The 15397-nt window shown below is 39.6% G+C and overlaps 2 protein-coding genes across 2 annotated transcripts in view; both read right to left on the bottom strand.

The window, feature by feature from the left end:
• osbpl9 (oxysterol binding protein-like 9) overlaps positions 1 to 7094 on the bottom strand; it is a 30095-nt gene extending 23001 nt beyond the window's left edge. Inside the window, exons 1-3 of the mRNA XM_079244505.1 lie at positions 6977 to 7094; positions 5805 to 5855; positions 2158 to 2236 (exon numbers count right to left, since the gene is read on the bottom strand). Coding sequence (XP_079100631.1) covers positions 2158 to 2236; positions 5805 to 5855; positions 6977 to 7087 — 241 coding nt within the window. The 5' untranslated portion in view covers positions 7088 to 7094. The remainder of the gene's footprint in view (positions 1 to 2157; positions 2237 to 5804; positions 5856 to 6976) is intronic.
• A 1062-nt stretch (positions 7095 to 8156) lies between these two features.
• Positions 8157 to 15397, bottom strand: part of abl2 (c-abl oncogene 2, non-receptor tyrosine kinase) — a 27984-nt gene continuing 20743 nt past the window's right edge. The window contains exon 11 of the mRNA XM_079244990.1: positions 8157 to 13571. Within this exon, the coding sequence (XP_079101116.1) occupies positions 11746 to 13571 (1826 nt within the window). The 3' untranslated portion in view covers positions 8157 to 11745. The remainder of the gene's footprint in view (positions 13572 to 15397) is intronic.

Raw genomic sequence — 15397 nt, 5'->3', positions numbered from 1 at the left:
TTTAAAACAAGCAAAAACAACACCAAAAAAAACCCTACAGTCTGGTGTCCTTTGAGTCTCATTTTCTAAAACCCCACTTATGTTTAGCTGCAGTCCTTTACCTATCGCAGATTTACGGGCAAAAAACACAAAGTGAGCTGCAGAGCTTTACAAAGTGACTGCAGAACATGATCATCTTACAGCAACAGAATAGACTCCTGACGAACATCCGCTGCATGTCTTCACATAGATGCAGCTGATGCAGACAATCTCATGTTCAGCAACATTCTGTGCCCATTTTCATGCTTGTCCTGCAGTGGTGATACATGAGATGCTGTGCTGGGTATTTAAGGGAATGACATTTTAAAAAAATGACATTACTGTTTTTTTGCCCTCTTCAAACCAAAAACACCCATGAGAGTTGCATTGTGATGCACCAAAACAAATCCTGCACAAGGATACACTGCTCATGAAGCTCATTCCGTCCTGAAGTGCCCCCCTTTACACTCCAATAAACACACCACTTAATATATGTGTTGTGTTTACTTTGCTGACTGACCTGCATAATTAAAGAAGACTGTCAGAAATAACTATCCCCATCTTTTGCTTTGGAAAATGTACTTTTAATGACTTTTTTTGGGGTGGGGGGGCCAGTCAGTCAGTCAGTCATTTTCTGAACCGCTTATTCCAATTCAGGGTCGCTGGGGAAGTTGGAGCCTATCCCAGCTGGCTTTGGGCGACAGGCAGGGTACACCCTGGACAGCTCGCCAGTCCATCGCAGGGTGGGGGGGCATTAGTATTAAATGCATCGGCATACATTACTTAGATACTTAGATAATGTCAAGCAACGACTTGACACACAAAGTTGAACAGCTTAAATTGTACCTTTTCCACTCCAAAGTTATTAGATATGATGCTAAATCCATATTAATTGTGAAATAGAAAGTTGCAGAATACATTAAGACTATGGCATTAGTGTCACCAATCTGATAATATGCATGCAATACATTACCATCTGAAGGGAAGAAAATGGAAGATCACATCATTGTTGAACACCTTACTTGTACAGACATAAAATTCTGACTCTGCACACGTGCTTCTATCCCATATAATTTCTCATTTTTGTGTGCTTCACATTTCCCTAAAACTGCCCTTGAAACTTGCTTATAAACCACAGCATCCAGCCAAATACACAACAATCTGTTTCACCCAAACTCCATCCCAGAACACAAACAAACAACGCCTCCTCGTGATCCTTTTGCCCAGCATTGGCATGCATGTTGACCATGAGAAGTGCATGCTTGCCTTCTTACCCTTCCGTTTGTAGAACCACAGCATACAGCTTCGAAACACAGACATGGGAGAGGGCATGGAGGAAGTGAGAGGGGTGGGGGGCCCATGGACTGTGGCTAGTGACCCTTAAGACGAAGGTGGAAAGGGGTACTGGTGGTGAAGTGTGTGAGATTTAGTGGTAGCAAAATGGATACAAGCAGACAAATGGAAGGACAGAGATGAAGGAAAGTTAGAGGAGATTAGTTAAAAACCTGGCTGAGTGTGAGAGCAAAAAAAAGCAAAAAATGTGGAGTCTGCGGTGTAGTGGAGAGGACAGCTCCCCTTCAAAAAGGAGGGAAGGATTGACAGGATGGGAGGGGCCAATCCTGTCCCTGTAGAGTCACTGGTTGTTAGCAGAGGTGCAGAAAAGGGTGAATAGCAACAACTAGAAGACACCTGAGCTCAGCTCCAAGCTCAGCAGTATTCCCTTATTACTCCCAGAGGCACAGCTGCAGCACTCTTCCTTCTCTGCCACAGTCAGGAGTGCCGCAGAAAAAGAAGAAGAAGAAAAAAATAAAAAGGTCTCATTGGCTCATTCTGCTCCAGAGGAATCTGTGTATCCTGACTCGGAACAAATTGTATTTATCTACAAAAATGTCAGTCCAACTTGGAGCGGTTACTTAGAAAGATGCGGCAAGGACGCAGTCAGCACGCTTTGACACTGGTCAATGCCTGTGAGTGCATGTGTTTCCTGGCATTAGAGCAAACCAATCCAAGTCTTTAAAAAGGTGGGGAGGGAAAGAGGAGAAAGAGAGAGAGAGAGAGAAAGAGAGAGAGAGAATGCAAACAAACAGCGCAGATGAACGTAAAGGAGAGGCAGAGATGGGCCTAAAGAGGATACCTCACCTTGGAAATGGAAAGTCTTCTGGTCCACAGTAATGGTGAAAGTGCTGTCGTCCTCGTCGTCAATGCCGATCACAGCTCCCTGGGCAAAAAGAGAGGGGATTGGGAGCAGTCAGACAGCAGGACACATCATACTCTACTTTCCATTCCCATCTTTGTGCCCTCCACATGTCCCGACAGACTCCCACTAGCTTTTATTTGTAATCACCCTTCTCAGCAGCTCACACTCTTCCCCGTTAGCTGCTCCATCTCTTCTTGCTTTATCATCTCTTTCTAACATTCAGCGTTTCTCTCACATGCATACGAGTGCAGCCTTTTGGAACATGCGGGAAAGGAAGGGAGGGGAGGAGGTGGGATTTGGGAAAGTGGAGGAGGAGAAAGGCAGGGAGGGTGGAGGGAAACAGACACCAGGGAGCAGCAGCAGCCAACATAGAAAAAAAAGCTGCAGAAAGGGGACATTAGCTCCTGGCAACAGAAGCAGGTTGTCAAACTGAAAGCTAAATAATGAAAATAACTGCAACAAGATAGGTTAGACAAAATCATATGAACTGCTGTAAAATGTGTGTGTTGTGCAAAAAGCACTTCATGAATATTACTGTCAAAGTTTAAACCAAAACCAAAATATAGTGAGCACACCATAATTCTTTACGAAGTATTCTCGTGCCACAGCATTAGCTTTGGTTTAACAAGTCATTTTTAAGTTGCACTGGACACATTGATAACAAGCAGGTGTTGTCAAATCTGTCAAACACAGTCCATGACTTCAATCTCTTGTACCTTGTGATACGCTGTAGCGATGAGCCTCAACAAATAAATAACCCAAGATCCAACTAGGCTTTTTACAAAGAAAACACCATGCTTGCTTTTTCAGAACCTTTAATGTTACCCTTTTGGGAAGGGTGTAATAATCTAAGCAGGGCTGAATAAGCCGAGATAAACAGGGAACTGTGTGAACTTAAACAGTTTTGTCTAATACAAAAGAAAAAGTAAGGCAACAAAAACAAACCAGTGACTATTACTGTTGGTTTATCAACACTAGACATAAATTGTGATGACCTTTGTTAGTAAGTTAAAAAAAAATTTTTTTTTAAAAAGTGGAAACATTAACTATGATGCGTGTGTTGGGAAAAGGAACCCTCTTAGATTTTGATCTCATGTGGGTCTGCGTGAACAGATTCTGAACTCAACGTACAAATGTGTGGGGAGGATCTTGCAGTAATGTTGGGCATACAATAATAACTGACTCCACCTTTTTAAGTGTGTTTCCTCAGTGGTAATCTGACACAGTATAATCACAATAATAAACTGTAAAGTGAGTTCATTTAAAGGTTTGGATGAGTAAAATGTATGCATGGTGTTGGTGTAGCTCAGGGGTCCGAGAAAGTCAGCAGTGTACAGTTCTGTGGTGGTGATTGGCTTGTGTTATATTTCCATATGAGCAATTTGGTGGAAATAGTTGATTATTTTTATATAACCTAAGTCAGAGATCTGCAAACTAATATGAAGTACATTACATGAAATTGTACTTCATCTGGAAGTTGGGAGACAAGGAAATCATGGTGTAAGCACAGTTCCCTGTTAATTTACAAGTTTTAAAAAAAGACATGTGCATGTGTTTTCAGACTTTAGACAAGCAGACAGTTTCTGACAAGCAATACCAGCTGATTAGCTTTTTTTTCCTGCATTTTTAGAACAAAGCTGAGTAAAATCACATTATTCACTCTCATGCAAATCCTTTTGTGTTAATTCATGATAGAGCTGCTGGACTGAAGCTAATTGTGTCCAACATAAGTATATTTTAAAAAAAAAAAAAAAACAACAAAAAAAACTTTTGCTTTCATTTCACTGCATCATTCATTGTTTACTTATGTTACACAATATTTATTTTAATGATGTAATTCAAGATAGGTCCTTTTCAAAAAGCTAATGACCTCCTTGTCTGGTGCCAGGCAATCAGAGAATGGGCTATATGGTCACAATTAGGGGCTGCCGTAGTTGTCCTCATACTTACAAATACTTAAGCTGGACGATTTCATAGTAAAAACTAATGTGCCCTTGTAAAGTGTTCAAATCATGCAACACCACATTAAAATATGTGGTTTCAATATTATTTAAAACAAGTCTAAGCATGTCTGGTTTAACAAGAATACAAGCCAAGGCAAACGCTTTCGAACAACAAACCATTCAAGCTTTGAACTGATATTTGTCAAGAACTAAAAACGTTTTTTCCCCAAGCTCAAATATAATTTCTCAGGCAAAACATTGTGCATTTGACTAATTATTCATTTATAAATGCCAAGTCTTATACTGTGCCTGAATGACTGAAAGGGAAGTTACTGCTTTAAAAAGCAAGTATCAAATCACTAATCCAGCTACAACTGAAACCTTTCTCCTTTGACTACATGCGAATAAATGACACTGGGTCCTTTTTCAGGTAGTTTCAGGGGATACTTCCTCTCATTAGCGGGAACTAAGGCAACGTTTTCAAGGAATTGCAATATCTTTTTCTTTTTTATTCTCTTATACCTGTTAGAAATGTTACTGTTTTCTTTTAGAATATAATAGTACCTGTCAAAAGTTTAGACACACTCCCATTAAATCTAATGGGGAAAATGTATCCAAACTTTTGAGTGAAGTGAACACCATCTTGCAGGTGACAGAGATTATATGTCTGGGTTTAATAGTAAGTAGAATACAGAGAGAAAGTTCAGATCAGGTTTTTACAGTTCACAACAAGTCAAATCAAAGGTTGAATGTGCATAAAAGACTTGGAGTAAGCATTATAGTAAAGGTTGACATAAAATAACCTTTACTTTGTGCAGTGAATGATAGATGCTCAGCTATTTTAATCCACCACTTCTAGGGCTGAGGTTTTGTCAAACTCAACCAACACTTTTGTCCGCGTGCTATCTGGCTTGCAAAATGAGATCAACTCAACCTTTACTCTCAGTGTCACGTTCAGACAAACACGGACCCACAAACTGATCTTTGCACACATTTATTCGGCACCCATTGCTGAGTGATATTTCTCAGTTCAGTGAAATTTCGCACATTTTCTCCATCAGGTGTGACATCTACACACTGATTCGCCACATGAGTGAAAGAGATACTTATGTTAAGTCAATGTATGAATCCCTACCTTTTAGTTTTGACCATCCTTTAGCTTCTCTCTTGATAAAACAAAATGATTAGTATTTCCAAAATATGACCCTATTTGCAGAGTGGCTTTAAAAGCTTTCTGTTATGCACTGGAACCTTTCCTCCTCTTCTTTTTTAGGACAAAGATGAGCAACACAGTCTATAGTGGTAATGTATCTGCTGCCATCTAGTGGGTAATAATGCTGAAAACATGCTGTAAACACCTGGAAAAACTGCTGCAATTGTGTTTGTTGCAGGTATGGCTTCAAGAAGCTACTAAAACTTGCTCAACTTGAAAAAGTTTCAGTAATACCAGACCCACCAATTAAGCTTTCCTGTCATAATCAGACAAAAGCTGTGTCGTACTGTGTACACACAGACACCCATTTATTGCACTGGAGAAGTAAATCTTTCCAGACACATACATAGTAAAGCAGGGCAGCAGAGATGTGGACACTGGAGTTAATTTACAGACATCAGTCAAGAAAAAGATTGCACTTTAAGAATCTTACCCTGAGTCGCACACAGCCTCTTCTGGATCCTCGCATCATCTTGTCCTTTGACTGTAAACCAGCAAACCACAAAAATATCGTGGTTAAAACAATCAGTAGATATGAAGTTATTTGAGTCTATTTAATAAATTTGATTTGATAAAATGTAAAGTGTATTTTTTAATATGGCAAGTCAAACGTTTCAGTTTCTATTGAGTGAATGTTTTCAAGGTTATTATTAATAATAAAAATAAAGATAAACAGCAAGTACCAACATTTAAAACAGACCTGAACCAGCAGACTTGTGACTGGTCTAAGGTAACTTTAATTGTCAATAGTCGATTTTTTGTATCGATAAGCCTAAAATTGACATTAAAACTGGGTTGTTTTTAAATGGGAATAGACTTGCTCTTGCGCATAAGCTTCACCTCAACAAAAAACATGTCCCAGCAGAGAGATTAAGATTTAATATGGCTTGAAACAAGTTTGTATGTAGGCTACTGTAGGCTGTAGTGTGTCAAGGAAATGTTTTACGTACAGTAGCCTACAAGCTGTAGGCTACTGTACAGAAGTTCAAATAATTTGGTCGACGAAGCAACTTCCTGAAAGTAATAGAGAAGTTCTGAGTTTTTAAAAATGTCTTTACAACCTGTATCAGCACCAGTACCACTAGCAGTTTCTGGCACGCTTAACTTTCAAAGTTAAAACCCGGATAAAGAGCAATCATTGCAATGAAGGTATGAGACTGAAAAAATGCAGCTAGCATACAGCATTTCCAGCTGTAAAGACTTTGTTTTTACACCCAAACCAGAGCGTTTGTGTCTTAATTGTGTAGGACAAATGCTCTCCCGATAGCATATATTCACACATAGTCCAGTAACTCCTTAACAAGCGTAAACTACACACGACATTATATCAAGGACTATTTGAAGTATTGCTGCTAGCCTAGCCGGCTAGCTGCATTAGCGGAAGTATGGATAAAATATTGCCAGTCAATTCGCCAGGTTGTCCTGAAGGGCTGCTACTATTGGTCAATCCGCGGATCAATCAGAGAGCCCCGCCTCCTTTTGCCAGCTGATGCTCCCCAACTCCTGACAAACACAAGGCCCTGTGGAACAACCAGCTCCGACTTCTCCAGTAAAACACCTTCAGCGGCCCGCTTCAACATGTACAACCCGTAGAAATGAACCTACCGTGTAGTATGACAGCAACCCTGCATTGTAGTCCAAAACAAACCAGCGGTACTGCCAACCTTTCATGACGTTAGTCCACTTGCTTAGCGGTCCCTCCATGATGGACGCCATCTTTACAACAGGCTTTGGTTGGGGAGGAGCCGCATATGGTGTGGGCTGGCGTCATGGCCAAGATGCTGCCGAGGAGGAAGATAGCAGCTGATATTCCAGTTTGTGTCATCCACTTACCAGCAGCATTCCGGTGGATAAAGGCGTTGTCACCGAAAAGAAATGTTACAATAAACCTAGTCAGAGAAGGAAGACTTTGGGTCCTTTATTAAGTAGACTTAATCTACTTAATTATGCCTAAAAAGACTTTGGGTCATCTTTCTCTGGAAACTTTGACTCGTATCAGATTTGGCTAAATGCAGGAATTTTTTTGCTTCAAGTTCAAGTTAAAGAAGCAGCTTTGAAATTTCACATGATGAATTTCCAGTTAAAAATACATTTGAGAGATTTAATCTTAGACTTGATAATGTACTTTTTTGCGAAAAATAATTATCAGCGCATTATTAGTCGCAGGGCCGGATAAAAAGTGAACTTAAAAAGTGCAAGTGGGCCCAGAGTGTTCCAGGGGCCCCACTCCACACCATAATATTGGAAATTGTGAAACGACATTTCTCTCAGCCAGTGGTACCAATAGACATACACTAGACACCGTGGTGTAACTATATGGCTTTTATGTACATGTTGTTTCATGGCCAAACCGTTGTTGTATGCCCTACGTGATCCACACATGGGCCCTGAGAGGGTGTGGCCCCATGGGCCTATGCCCATAGGATAATCCGGCCTTGATGAGTAGGATATTTGGATGGATTTCACAAATAGTTCAGTGCACAGAGAAATAAATATATTTTGTCAGTAAAGACATGAACAGAGACTTAATCTACTTAATTATGCCTTCATTTCTCGTGGGAAAATTTTGCATTCATAAAACAAGATGGATAGAATCCAAAATAAGAAACATTTGCTAGCTTAATTGCAAAAATATAGTTTTTAAATCTCATTTTCATGACCTCAGTTAAAATATTTTAAGGGATTGAAATCAACAACAAAATTCATTAATATCTTTATTATTTACAATAGGCTTAACACTGATAAGCAGAACTTCACAGTCATATAATGTGAGCTTTAAATAAAATTTAAAAAAAAGGAAAAGTAAAACAGGAACACAAAATATATTTTTGTACAATAAAAAAGTTCATGTTAACATCTGACATTTTTATCCCTGTTGAGATTCACATATTCTGTTACGGTGTGTCTGTGTTTTACATTGCACTCATTCGACTGAAGATGTGGCCTTTGGTATAATGTATAAAAATTTTCTTCAGGACTAATTTTCAAAAAAGAGAGAGAGAGGAAAAAAAAAGATGGTGACATTCAGTTTAAATGTTATGGTCAGTTCAAATACTGACTAGTATTGATGTAGATTTTAAATACGATAGAAGACAAAAAAAATTAGGACTAAATGTGATAAAAAGATAACTTTCCATTCAGTTTTTTAGGGGAATCTACTTTACAGAGATTGTATTGAAAAACAAAACAAGAACCCATTAGGTAAGCAGACCAAACCGGCATTAGTCACTCTCACTGTTAGATGTGTTCAAATGTAGAAAAAACAGCATCATGGGTTTAGTGCAGCAGACTTGTGTCTTTTATTTGTGTGACTGAACTTAGTGTTGGTATTTGGAAAAAAAAACCCCAAAACCATGTAATTTAAGCTTTTAAGCATTATTGTGAAGAACAAAGTGCACCTCCTGGTTTCAAGTTTGCATCTGATCATAAACCTCTAAATTAAATTCAGTTGTGATCTTATCACAAACTTATGGAAGAGGAGACATACCACATGAATGCATTCATGAAAGGGTTAAACATTTCCATACGTGGATGTGCTGCAGTCACTGTGTCTTTCACATAAATTCTATTTTCCACATAAAAGGCACCAAAAATGATGGAAAAAAAGATAGTATGTTTTAAATCCATGTATTTTAAATCTCACAGTAAATGGAAATATTTTCTATAATAAAATAAAAAGTAATGAAATGCCTCACAAAAACACATTTTCCCCAAAAACTCTCATTCATGGGTATTTTAAACGTGTTATGGACCTGAAACGCTAACAAATATTTTAGTATTTTTATGCAAAATATGTGTCTGTAACCAATGTAGCTCAGGCCGTATCCAGTGTACTTTAAAATGAGAGCAAAAGGAAGAAAAGTACATTTAAAAAATGGAGAAAAACTCTTGTGTGTGCTGTACACAGCTTGATGTGTTAAATAAAGCAGCTATCTCTGGACTGTGTGTATGACCAAAATTAAAGTATGGGCAATGAACTGGAGAAGAACAAAAATAAATAAAAGACAATATGGCAAAATAAGAGATTAAAGACACAAGCACACAAAGTTGAACATTTGACCAGATTAATACATTCAAAGGGCATCATCAGATATGGGTGGACAGGCCTCAGTCTTGATATACATCTCTTCAGTCAAAAACATTTCTCTATTGGCTGTGGCCACACAGACATTTTGTGTTTAGATATGAAATAAATCAAACATTTACATAACCTTTTTCTCAAAATATGTCTGTGCTTTGAAAAAAAGAATAATTTAAAATTCAAGTTCATACATTCTGAAAATATTTTTTCTTAAACCCAATAAATTCTCATTTTGCTCATGTGCTGAAGACATACTGCAGGTGGTTTGAAAGTTCAGTCCTGGGTGATTAGTGTAAAGTAGGTCTCTGCTTTCTGCTGAGATCTTACGGTACCGAGGAATCCAGCACAGTCCATACTCTGAAGGACACTTATAGAAATACTGTCCCAGTTCACCTGCTCATGAGATACCGTGCGCTTTTTTCACTCATTATCCCACTCTTCTTGGCTCCATTTTAAAAAGAAAAAAAAATCACAGCTGGACATTATTACTGAAATGCTCCCCTTGTATGTAGCACTGTGTTACTGTGTTAGCTGAAGCTACATCACGAAAAGTGAAAATAAATGCTGTGCTGCTGAAGACGCCACACATTCAGTCATCATGTTTCAGAATGGTGGGATATAAAAAATATGTGATTGCTCTTCTCAATGTCTTTTCTTTAATTCCACTCAGTATGAAAGGAGTATATTGTGTAATAAGAGTTAAATGTAAATGAGTGTTTGCCAGTGCTGGTTCTCAGGACCCACTGCTCTGCATGTTACAGACCCAAACCCAGTTTAAATTAATGTCTCACCAACAAGCCTGCAAGAACTTGGAGAATGGCTGAAAAGTATAACAAAAGGTCATCTTTTCTTTGACGTTATTGAAAAACATCAAGTTGAGGAAACGTTGACTTCTTCCATTAAGCTGTGATGTAGGTTTGCAACACTGAAACTACAGATGTCCATTAGATACTACATCTACTGCAATCGTATGACATTTATCAGTATATAAAGAAACAAAATATTACTTTGTTATTATGGATCATAATTAAGGTGTGGTAAAGAAAAGGCACAAAAGTGAAAGTTAGTGTTACAATCTGCTCACACTCATTCTACTGTACTTATTCATCCACATAAATCACAGTTTGTACGACTTTTTAGCCTGTCTTTGAAAGTTGGAACTGCAAATAATTCTGGGAAATGAGATTCCTCCTTTCATTAATAATGCTCTGGCATTTCTCTACCAAAGGAGATACTAAACAGAGAATGTGTTTGGATCTTATGATGGATACTGCTTAGATATGTAAAGATAATTTAATTTAGTTAAGGAAAAGAAAAGTTTTCAACCAGACTTTTGGTGACAGCCTATTGAGGGGGTTAATTAGTTTGCAACAGTTGGGTTAGAGCAGGGAAACACTGAACGCAGTGGGTCCTAAGGGCCAGTACTGAAATACACCAACATAAATCAAGCTCTCATCAAAACAATTTCACCTGGATGTTTGGGAATGTCACTTTTGAAGCAGCTGATTATTCTACAAAACAAAACAAAAACACAGGCTTTAATCCAACAACAAAACCAGTTCTGAGATTTATAATTTGATCCTGTTTGTTCAACGGGGAAAATATCTGTACAAAGACCGTCTCAATTTGAGACCCCAAACCTTGTATTATACTGAAACCAGATCCTCTTTTCTTGCATTTGCACTGCAATAGTTTTTTGTTTTTTTTAATAGCTTGTGGTCATTCAGTTCTCAAGACACAGAACACAATGCTAAACTGGGAAACATAAAACATCCAGTTGATGATTCACCTACATGTGAAACAGTTGAAGATGCAGGGATATATTTTTTTTCATATTTGAGGCAGGCTGGCCAAAGCCACCATCATTCTTGGTCAGTACATTTTAGACTGACAGTTAAGCAGAGTGAGTTTTGCCTACTCTTGGCTGGCAACATACAGCTGAGACGCTCGACATTCAGTTAACAAAGTGGCCTTCATCATGGCCAAATGGAAACTTGTAGCAAAACATTGCATTACGTGATTTAAACCACATTTAGTTTGGTGTAATATTTCTTCTCAATATTTACATTTGAGAGCAAAGTTAGTGTCCACACTGGCATTTTATGGAGTGAGTTTGTAAACAATATAAAAATATTTTGTAGTGATTCCTGTGAGGTACTTTTGAGAGTTATCTCATTTGTCCCCCAAAAAGCTGTCAATAAAGTTAAAAACTTAAAAAAAAAAGAAAAAAAAAAAGAAGAATACAAGTGAACTGTCTGGTAGTTAGAGGTGACAACTGGTGTGATCACAGTGGCTACCTCTGTATTACGTCACTAATCTCTTTAATACAGCTGTGTAAGTTGTCTACCACAGTGTTGGATCCCAAACCGCTCAAGCCTCCTGAAGACGAGGCTCTCAGTTCCTGCAGGCTGAGCTCCAGCTTGCCCACTGCTGCTCGAAAGGCAAATTTGTTTCTCATCTGAGGGATACAGTCCACGTAACCTGAGCAGTAGTCTAGCAGCTGGTGGCCAGCGTCCAGCACCTGGGTGCTGGAGGTGCTTTCAGAGCTGGCATTTAGTGCGCTGCTCAGGCCCTCGGCACACTCCAGCAAGGCCTCACGGCTAACCCGCTCCAGGGGCACCCTCTCCACCTGTTGCCTAGTTCGCCGTAGTGCAACCTTGGAACCAGTAGATGGTGCTGTGTGTGAGGAGGCGGTAGGGGTGGCACCATTGGCCATTTTGGTGGGAGTAGTGTTGGTGCTGGCAGGACACGAAGAGGAAAGGGAGGTGGTAGTTGCAGGAGGCACTTGTGGTGGTGGCACTGATGGTCTACCTGTTACTGCTCCTCCTGATGTTCGTCCTGACCTGTGACCTTTTAATGTATCTCCATTTACTTCTATGGGTGTTCCGCTGATCTGCTCCTCCCCATCGCCGCTGTAGGAGTGTTGCAGATTGCGCAGAGTTGGAGGTGGAGGAGGAGCACATTTTGGTTTGACAAGTTTTGGTCTGTCTCTGTCTCCTTGGTGCTCAGACAGCAGTTTGAAGCGGTTCCCCTGAGAGTCGAGCCCGACTAAGTGGACGTCGGCCGGGCTATGCTTTAGTGTGGGAGAGATCAAAACTGGAACTTTGTGGTTATGAGTTGGGGCACCTCCCGAAGCCGGCGACAAACTCGAGCTGGAACTCTTAGAGGGCGATGACCAGCTTTGCTGCCTGTCCAACCCTCCACTCTCCTCTTTACTGTCTTTGACCCGAGACAGATTGTCTGATTCCCCCACCTCCCCTCCAACCCCTGGTGCCCTCACCCCTACAGCAGTACCCCGAGGTAGCAGCTTAGCTTTGGGCCTTTCCCTGATCTGCGCAGTCCCCTCATCCATCCTCCTCAGCAGAGTTTCTGAGGGTCGTGCAGCCCCATTCTCTGGCTGAGAGGTTGTGGAAGCAGTTCTCTCCAGAGGGGGCTTAGCACTGCGGTTCCTAGGTAAAGTCAAAGCCATGCGCTCTAGGTCTGGCAGTCCAGCTGACATTGAGGAGGTAGAATTGGACCTAGGGAAAGGTTTTGGTCCACCAATTATACTGCTACCCTCCTCTGAAGAGGCTGTCTTTCCCGTCCGTAGTCCAAGGGTCTTTTTGATGAGCCTGGGGGTGAAAAAGCCAGCAAGTCCACCCCAGCTGCTAACGCTTGTCAGCTGAGACCCAATACCTCCACCAGAGGGTTTCTGTCCAAAAGCAGCTCCACAGCAGCGGGACTGTGTCTGGGTGGGTTCCCCATGGGAGTGAGAAGGAGAGGCGGAAAACCCCCCTAAACTGTCTGACTGGGGCAGAGGAGGAGGAGCACTGAAATCAGCTGTGGGCTCATATTTCTTGGTGGGTTGTGTTTCCATATCCCGGAAGGAACTACTTCTCTTGGGTGGTGTTGGAAGGTTATGTTGGAGTTGTGAAGATGGTGAAGAGGATGACGAAGAAAAAGATTTTTTCTTCATGAAGGAGCTAAAAAAACCAGTCTTGCGGTCTCGTGTAAATGTGCCCATATCCTGTGCATCTTCCAAAAGGCTGCTGGGAGATTTATCCCGTGGCTGCTGTTTTCTGGGAAGGGCTGGGGAGCTGCCTGACCGGCTATCCCCTCCAAGAAAAACAGAAGCCCAGCCTGGAAAGAAAAGAAAGGAATAGATTACATTCACAAAACATGACCAGGTTGAACTTAGATCTTTGTTAAAGCTTTCTTAACATAATAAAAGAAACGAGAAATGGAAAGCATGAGCTTGAGTCACTTCAGTGTCTGAATATGCTCATCTGTACATTACTGTCACTCATACTAAATAGCTGCATGTTACAGTAATAATCTGGAATATTTTCTCCAACTGTACAAGCTATTATTTCCTCCTTTGGGATTCAAGTCAAAGGAAAAAGGATTTCAAGACTCAATGGAAATTTTGAGTCCAAGCCAGTTATGTGATTGCACACATGAATCCAATGATTTACAAGTTTCTCCTGTAAGAGAGGAAATATTAAATACACTTCAGAGATCAGACAATTACAAATACAAAACAGAAACTGTGCAACCTCTTCTAATGAGATGGAGGAGTTACACAGCATCAAAGGCAAAACAGACAACTTTTAAGAATACGGTCGATTAATTCTTATTCGGTACAAAATAGCAAGCAATTTTTAAGCAGGAAATGAGTTTATAACAAGCTTAAAGAGAAATGCTAATGTTTACAGTGCTAAACTGGTTGTTGCGATGTGTATAATTGCTGTGTACAACATAATGCAAAGGTTTTCATTTTTGGGGTATAAATAAACAAACATGAAAAAACAAAATTACCCAGTTTTTACAGGATCTTAAAACGAGAACAGCATATTACCCCAACCATGTATATTAAAATACACACACACATACATATATTATATATACATACATATATATACACGCACACATATACAAAAAGAACGAAGCTAAAATACAGCTGTGCATGGCAAGTTCCGTGCAATTTTATTGGATATGTAGGGATTAAGCGCTATATCACTATTTACTACGTCAAAGGCACCATATGAGTTGAATAGAACAAGAATTCTGCAACAATGTCCTTGGGACAGACAAGGCCATAGTGGAAATGTTTGGCTTTTATCTAAAACATTATGTTTGGTGAAAACCAACAACATATCATCACACGCCTCACACCAACTGTCATGGAAAACAACTGTTGTGGAAAGTTGTGATGATTGTTCTGCAGTCACAGAACCAAGACATCCTGCAGTATTTGAGGTGACCATGAACTCTGTTGACCAAAGTATTTTAGAGTCAAGTGTGAGGGGATTTGTGTGATTGCCACACAAATGTGTGTGTGTGTGTGTGTGTGTGTGTGTGTGTGTGTGTGTGTGTGTGTGTGTGTGATTGTGCTTGTACAGTGTGCTGAGATTGGGAGCAGGATGTAGTCCCCCCACCACCACATAATCTTAAACTTATAAGGATGTCCTTTTTTTTTTTTTTTTTTTTTTTTTAAATTTAGCTTTTTTATTTTATTTTTTTTAAGAGCTAAACGATTCCATAAACATAGAATTTCCTTTACTGGTAAAAACATGCCTAAAGTTGAAACAAAATTTCCTTAGTGACAGGTAAAATACAAGTACACATACACATTCAAATATAGATACAAAAAAAAAAAAAAAATTAAAAAAAAAATCAAATAAATAAACATTAACCCATTTAAACACACCACACACAGCAAAGGTTAGCAAACATGAATTACCAGAATGAGCCATAATATGGCAACAACATTAATGCAACAAACAGATTTGGCAAAACAGTAAATAAATAAAATATTGTTCATTCAGAAGGTGGGTTCTTCATGTACTGATACATCTGTCATACTGAATGGATAAGGGTTCAATTATTAAAACAGCACACTTGTGAATGCTTAAAGGCCATAACAACACAAATCATATTGGTAATGAAAATCTCAGTGTAAAAAA

Source organism: Telmatherina bonti (genome assembly GCF_933228915.1).
Source record: "Telmatherina bonti genome assembly, chromosome: 8".
Lineage (NCBI taxonomy): Eukaryota > Metazoa > Chordata > Actinopteri > Atheriniformes > Telmatherinidae > Telmatherina > Telmatherina bonti.
This window is presented reverse-complemented; position numbering and strand designations above follow the sequence as displayed.